Genomic DNA, 7909 nt, shown 5'->3' with positions numbered 1-7909 from the left:
TTTATTTCTTTAAATATTTAATATAAAATATAAAAATATAAACACAAACGTACGTATAAACTACCTCTTACGCATGCCCCGGGGGTTCTATGACCTCACGTTCACACCACGTGATCTCTTGCAGCTGCACCGGGGGTTCTATGGCCCCACGTGCTCGTACCACGGGGTCTCTCGCGCACGCCCGGGGGTTCTATGACCCCGCGATCTCGTACAACGGGGGTCCCTTGCACCTCACGGGGGTTCTATGACCCCATATTCTCCAACTCGGGGTCTCTGGCGCATACACTGGGGGTTCTGTGACCCCACTTTCTCTAACACACGGGGTCTCTTACGCATAAAAACCATTTTCGAAGATCTGTATTTTGTAGAGGAAATTTCAAAGAACGTGGGACAGAAAAAAGCATTGGATGATAGGTCTATTCTAAACCTAGTCGGTGGTTGTATCGGTTGTTGAACGCTTAAAATTTAGTTCTGAGAAATGTCACCAGAGCATTGTGTTAAAATACGCTTATTTTGTATCATTGTATTCGCCACTCTATGGATTGTGTGAATACTGACATGAAATATGGCGGTGAACGCAATTGAAAACATTAGTTTGATGTAACCGTTTTTGAAGTGAGAATTTTCAAACACGGATTCCTTGGAAGTCATTTTTACGTTCACTGAGCACGTGCGATAGTAAGGAAATTACCAAACGACTCTATTAGATTTAATATTTTACACTGGTGCAAAAATGCCGCGAACGAAACATATTCGAAAACCTAAACAGGAACAACAAGTTGTGGAAGAAAGCGATTTATTAGTAAAAGATTTTGAGCGACAAGCTCATTTACGAATATTAAAAATGGAAGCGGAAGGAAAAATGGCAATAAAAAGTCTGGAAACGTTTATTGATGTTATTCTGTCTCGGCTTCCAGCAGAGATACGGCAAATGACCCTTGGCGATATATTGAATTACGAAATTGACGTTAAAAATGAAAATTGCACTGAAGTTTCGTCATCTGTCGATGACTTTTCATTGCCACCGCCCTCGACAACAGCAAAAGGTAAAACTGTGAAAAGAATTACTACTGTGTCCGACGATGGATATGTAACTGAAGGAGTTGCAACGACTCGTGTCTCAAGAGCTCAAAAAAATGTTGAACCACGAAGAAACACAAGACGGACACAAAGCAGTTCTAGAAACAGTCAAATGAAGCTTAATGAAGTTAACCAAGAGACTGTAAAGAAAATTAGGAAAGACCGTGGTAAACAATTCACAAAAGCTGATAAATTTAAAACTCCTTCATTTTTAAGACCTGAGAACAATGAGTATGGTCTTGTGACTCCAAAGATCAAACCCAATACACCATTAAATGTATTAAGACGTCCAAGGCAGGGTGAAATGGTTCTCAGTATGCAAGGTAGCCCATTGTTGGTTTCTTCAATTGTGCAGGAAGATAGTGCCAATATTAATGTTCCTTTGCGTAATGGCAATGTGATGTCTTTGCTCCCTCAAGGTGGACTACGTATGTCAAACATTCCTACATTAGATCCAGAGACCATGAAGCAATTAGAAACTCTTAAAAGTCATCTTGAGAAAGTTATTTCAGCAAAATGATAGATTTTTTAGAATATATCCTATGTATGACTGTTAGGAAAATCAATGGAATGATTAATTTAAGATCACCCTATATTTTGTATGGTTTGTTTATTGCTAGTAACCCTGGTGAAATGAATGGAAGTGTATTTCATATTTAAGCATACTGAGATAATATAAGATTACAAGTTTATGAGATACTTATGTAAAAAATATTTTGAGAATGAACTTTTTAAGTAAAATTTTTGTATGATACAGTTTAAAAAAGTATTGCAACAGTACATGTATGATTGTTTAGATAAATGTAATAAAAATTGAAGTTCCCAGTAATTTAATTGTATCCTGAATATATTAAATCTATGTATCACAAAATATATTACAGAAAAGTTTCACTTTGAGTATTAACTTAAGCATTAAGGTACTTACTTTACTTTGAGTGCCGCGTAGTGAGCTTTAATCAGCAACAATAAAAGATGGTAAGTGCACTAAAGTTTGTGAAGACGTTCGCGTTACATTTTTTGGTCAATATGATTGGTTTAATATATTGATTAATGTTTACTATGTATATATTCAAAATTATATTCTATTATTAAAATTTTTAAATAGTAAAGTTTTTACATCGACAGGCGATGAAAACTAAAGGCGCGTAGGTAACACATTTATATTTTAATGCACATGCGCATAGAAGTAAATCTGTCAAATGAGCCGACTGTATTCGCTTTCTTCTAGTTTGTGATATTAATAATATTTTAGACAATAGTAGTGTGCAAAATTATGTATGATATACAACGTTATTTATGTATCGTAATGTCGCTTTCCGACGAGTAGCGGACGATTCGCTTTTCTTGTACTTGACTATTCGATACAACTCATTGTTAGTCACTGTATAACAAACACTGTAAATTCGTGGAAAGTTATTAGAATGATAAAGTACGCATTACTGCGTTCATTAATACGGATTTTTAAGCGGTTAACGTAGATTTTGTATCATTTAAAAAAGTGCAAAGTGATATTTATCTTCTTTTCTTTTACATTTAAATATCTACCTCGTTAATATTAAAAGGCTCCAAGAAGACAACGAATTAACCGTTGTTGAAGTAACTTTTATGTGAATAATTTTATGTAACATAATGTAAGATAACCTTAACGAATTGTGAAACACATATTTAAAAAAATAATTTAATTCCGATCTGAAACGTACATAGATGCCGTAACGCATTTAAATAGACAACAATTTTTAAGATAATATCGTCTTTACAGTTTGGTCATGTAAATGGTCAACATAATGGTTCACATACCATGACTTCTTTCTGAATACAATGCAAGGTATGTTTGAGCATCTATCTGAATAGAAACAGCAACATGGTGCGTGTAATCACAGTTCATAATTTCCTGGGACAAAACATCACACAAATTGAGGAGCCAACTGCAAGCTGCATAGCAAATGCATCTGGACATGAAATGCTCCTTTTAGCACTTTCAACACATTGTGTTGAAGTATGGGAACTAACAATGTCTGATATTAAATTACATACTGTATTCCCAACAGTTGACATGATTAATCAAATGGTACACTGTTCTAAAGGAGATTATGTGGTCACACTTGAATCAAAATATGCTAGAGATGCAAGTATTAATAATCAGATTGGGAAAGCAACTAATAATTTTGTTAGAATTTATGTCAACTGGGCTATAGTCAAAGATCAAAGTCAACCTATGCGTGCTAGAATAGCAGGACGTGTTACTCCAAGCTTAAACAGACCTTTAAATAGTTTAGAGATGATAGAGTTACCATTAAGTGTACAGCCCACATTAATTGCTTGCTGCCAAAGCACTGGAAACCTGTTAGTAGCTTCAGGAAATAGTGCTATTCTCCACGAATTCAAAGTTGAAACACAGCAAGTGTCCAAAATGAAGTTCATAGATTTTGAGGCACGACCATGGTCTTTGGGATTTTCTTTTTGCCCTACACGTATAGAGATTGTTGAAGATTTTATATCAGTCATGGATAAAACAAATTTATGTGTTTTTAGACTAACTAACTCAATGTATGAAGATATTGATCAATTGAGCTCTTTAACTTCTACAAATTCCTCTTCTATTGACAAGACATCTATATCTACTGATTCTTCTCTTGTGGAATATAGTAGTAGTGTGGGAAAGCAAGAGGAGAATGTAATGCAGCAAACAACAAATTCAAAATACAGAAATTCTTCTCAAGATCTTCATTTTGTTACATCGGAAATCAATGATGCTATTGGAATAAACCCAAAATCTAAGAATAAGAAACATAAGAACTCCAAAACAAATGTATGGTATAAACTAGAAACTGGAGATTTCAATATAATAAAATCTAACAATAACAAAACTATCATAGATTTGGATCGTTTAGTACGCAATGAAAGGGATGAGTTACAAAGGTTAATCACTCAAGATGTTATTGATGGAAGTTTACAACCACTAACTATAAACTTTCCATCCATAAGTGTAGAAAGAGCAGGGCCTGGGCATACTTTAAGTCCTTTTATATTAAATCCATCAGATATCAGAGTTGCAATTAAAACAAACTCTCCTGACTTGGGCTGGTCAGAAAATTATATAATAAAAAATTTATTGTCTCTTAAAATTGTGCCAGTTAACAATAACTCTAAACTTGATGGAAACTCTGAATTATTCAGTTGCTTATTGCTTAAGCCGCTTTATATGAAAAAGGAATGCAACAGTTCTTGCTTGAAAAAATCAATTCTCAGGTCAGAAGTGTATAGGTACTTGCAAGGTGTAAGCTGTTTCTTATGTACTCTACAAGAAGGATACCTTTATCACTTCTCTGCTACTAGTACCAATCCTACAGATGCAACATGCTTAACTACTTATCCATTTACTGCCCCAGTTAATCATGTAGCTTTGGAACACACGGCTCTACATGCACTGACCGAAGCTGGTCTAGAATCTTATACTTTACGTTTGTCCCATCATATCGCGAGAACGTCAAACAATCTAGATAATTTGAAAATTACATGTCCTAGTGTCTCTGAACCCGTTTGCCTAATCGGCTTGCGACCATTTCTGGGGATACAACAAGTATTACATAGCAAAAGCTACTTAATTCTCTTAGCCAAAGCAGAGAATTCATGGACTCTATACTCTTTAATTTTACCTAAACTGGAGAATTTATATTACGACATTTTAAACACAGCAAGAAGTCACAAATCTTCCAGTCCTAGCACCTATAGACATTTACTTGGAGAAGCCCATGCTCTGATACGTTTAGCAAAAGACACTTCGTGCAATTGTTCGGATAACGATGAAGTTGATGACATTGCAAACAAAAATGGGCTGAAATTGAAAAATTTATACAATCAATCTTGTGCACTACTTGCGGATTATTATATTCGGTCGGAATACGAATCGGATTGGGATCTTTGTATACCATATTACAAGATGTCGGGACTGAAACCCGTGGAGGTGTTGTCCAGAAAATCGAGTCATGATGCGCCAGGTCTTGTTACTTTCCTAACGGATATACTTCTGACCCTAAAAAGTGGTTCAGAGGCTGATGCGTTGTTTCAAGGATTTAATATCATAGAAATGATTTGTAAATTAAAGAAGGGAGACTTACTGAAATTAATCTTCAGCAGCTCTGTTCTGCGAGAGTATACCACAGAAAAGTTGATACATCTTTTACTACTGTATGAAACCGACGAATTAATTAAGCTAGCTTTGACGGTTTTATATATTCAAGCTGAGAAGCATGAACAAGCAGAGAAAATACTTGAACCAGTTTCAACGCAATGTATTAAAAGGGTAATTATCGAACATTGGGACTTATTATTCGACATGACGGCCATGCGAAAGAGAAGTCCGATGATTCCAACATTCTCCGATTTGGCCGGTACATTAATGCGTCAAAAGAATTCGACGTTTGCTGATATTCTAATACAGATAATAGAAGACGATGGAATTCTATCTCTTCATCAAATTATACAAGTGTTTTTAGAGTATCTACCCTCGAGGGTGGGTCGGGATGGACATAGTGCAGCGATGGCGTTACAAGTTTTCCTCGAGAAATATCTTCACAATTACTTCAGTACAAAGTTAATCACAGATTCGTCTGTTATAAATAAAAATCAAATACACACGGACTTTGCCTTAGTCGAGGCATTCAAGCTATTAGTACGCTCGTATTTGGGAAAATTGTCTCAAACGAAAGTGTACAAACTAGAGAATAGAGAAAGCATAGAAGAAAATTATACTAATTTTATATTTTCAAAGTTCAGACCTGATTATCTAGATAGAATGCCACCTTACGCGAAAGATTATCAAAAAATGTTAAATACGAATAATGTAAAGGATTTAGCAAACATTGATAAGACTGTCTCTGACAAAACTATACCTGCGGAATTGTTCAAACTACAATTGTTACTCTCTTGCGATTTTGTACCAAACGAATGCTTACATGAAGTGAAGCAATTTCTTGATAGCCAAGAAATTGAAGGTAGTTTATCTTTAAAAACTTTATGCATTCAGAACATAGAGGAAGTAACTGTGCTTTTGATGGAGAACTGTCCTCAAGCTATTATACAATATGCAAAGGTATGTATTATACACTTTGCACTATTATTTCTTACGGTATATTATTACTTCCGTAATAAAATTTTATAAGATTATTTTGCAATCGTAGGATATTTATACCAGAGAGTCTGAATGGAAATATTTAATCGAATTAACGCAGAGAAAAATTTCTATGTCAAATACACGACAAGAGTTACACTGTTTGTACACACAAATCATGAAAGGTATATTACTTGCCTTTATTTGTGGAAATAAGTGTACTTGGTACACTTAATATATTTTGTCACATTTCAGAAATTTTAAATTATCTACCCCATACATTGTCATTAGACGGTCTTCATCGTGTTGTTCCAAAAGACGACATCATAGCATTTCAAAAATGCACCGAAATGTGTACTCAGATTATGCATGCAGAACACGTGAAATCCTTAATGATGGAAACTGGACAACAACTTTTGTCAACTCTAAAATTATGAGCAACAGTTTTAACTAAATAATTGTATCGTCGTAGGACGATAGCATAGGTCCAATTCATTTTATCCACAAAAAGTATATGTCATGAACGCAACAGTAAGTTGTGTTACATGTGATTATAGGGGAGATATATTCGAAGCAGAGTATACTTAGTCAAATTTATTAAGAACAATAACTAATAATTCCTCATGTGATATGACTTCTGAAAATTCCTATTAATTCGCAATCTATCGCTTTCCAAATGTTGCTTGACATTCGATATAATTGTCTGTTTTTAAAGATTAATAGTCTATTTCTTCTTTCCTGATGTATTTGTGCCGTCAACAATTTTTTAATTATTCTCGCTTTTATGAATGTTTTTTTTCGTTTTAATAATAAATTTTCAAATAATTGTTATCTAATGCACAATTTCGCAATTACCGTTACTATCTAGTCATTTATAAGAACGACATTTTATAAACTACACATTTCTTTGATCAAAATATATAATGTGTTCTATTTTCTTTACAATAATTATACCTACAAACAAAATTTTATTAGACAAGAATGTCAAAAATTGCAGACAAATACTATAGATAAAATGAATTCATATATGTATAATGGATTGTTGAGGCGTTCTATATAGATATATTGTATTGCATCTAGATGTGTGTTATCTTTCCCTTAGCGAATGACAAAATCAATTATTAAAAGTTTATGCAAAACCAAACATATACTTAAAACTCAAGAGTTTACAGTGTTATATATTTACTCAATAGAATGCTTTAAACACTAATGGAAAAAATTTTGTAACAATAATTGTGGATTCTGACTACTGTTTAGATGCTTCTAACTTCTAATAATCTGTTGAAAATTGTTTCTATTTTCACCGTTAAGGGCGAGATGGCATGTGTTTAGAAAAACTTATATGCGCTAAGATAGTTACTTTTTATTAAGTTCGTTGTTCATATTATGTAGCATTTTCATCACTCTCTGAATGTTACGAAATATGTAACTTTGATGTGCCTATAGAATTAATTTCTCTTTGTTAAAAATATAATATAATTCTGTTAGAAATGATCTACGATATTTATAAATTATGACAAAAATAATATATCTGTAACTCATATCATAATGCTTCTTTATTGTACAATTACACTTTAATAGTGTTATTATTTTAAGAGAAAATAGAGATTACCAACGTTTTGTATCTTTAAGATCCTAAAATTAATTATTTCACTCAGGGATTAATTCATTTTTATTGATTCTATAACAATTTTATGTACATATAATTTATAACCCATT

General features: G+C 33.4%; 2 protein-coding genes across 2 annotated transcripts; both read left to right on the top strand.

Annotated features, from left to right (window-relative positions):
- The first annotated feature begins 573 nt into the window (after nt 1–573).
- On the top strand, nt 574–1600 carry LOC107193142 (borealin). The gene has a single exon (XM_015582541.1). It carries the CDS (start codon nt 734–736, stop codon nt 1598–1600), a length of 867 nt encoding a protein of 288 aa, XP_015438027.1. The 5' UTR covers nt 574–733.
- Nucleotides 1601–2771: 1171 nt separating this feature from the next.
- Nucleotides 2772–6673, top strand: LOC107193140. Its single transcript, XM_015582539.1, has 3 exons — nt 2772–6172; nt 6261–6375; nt 6446–6673. Exons 1-3 carry the CDS (start codon nt 2942–2944, stop codon nt 6625–6627), a joined length of 3528 nt encoding a protein of 1175 aa, XP_015438025.1. The 5' UTR covers nt 2772–2941; the 3' UTR covers nt 6628–6673.
- The last annotated feature ends 1236 nt before the right edge of the window (nt 6674–7909 follow it).

This window comes from Dufourea novaeangliae, unplaced genomic scaffold, assembly GCF_001272555.1.
Source record: "Dufourea novaeangliae isolate 0120121106 unplaced genomic scaffold, ASM127255v1 scaffold611, whole genome shotgun sequence".
Lineage (NCBI taxonomy): Eukaryota > Metazoa > Arthropoda > Insecta > Hymenoptera > Halictidae > Dufourea > Dufourea novaeangliae.
Note: the sequence above shows the minus strand (reverse complement) of the source record. Positions and strands in the feature narration are given on the sequence as shown.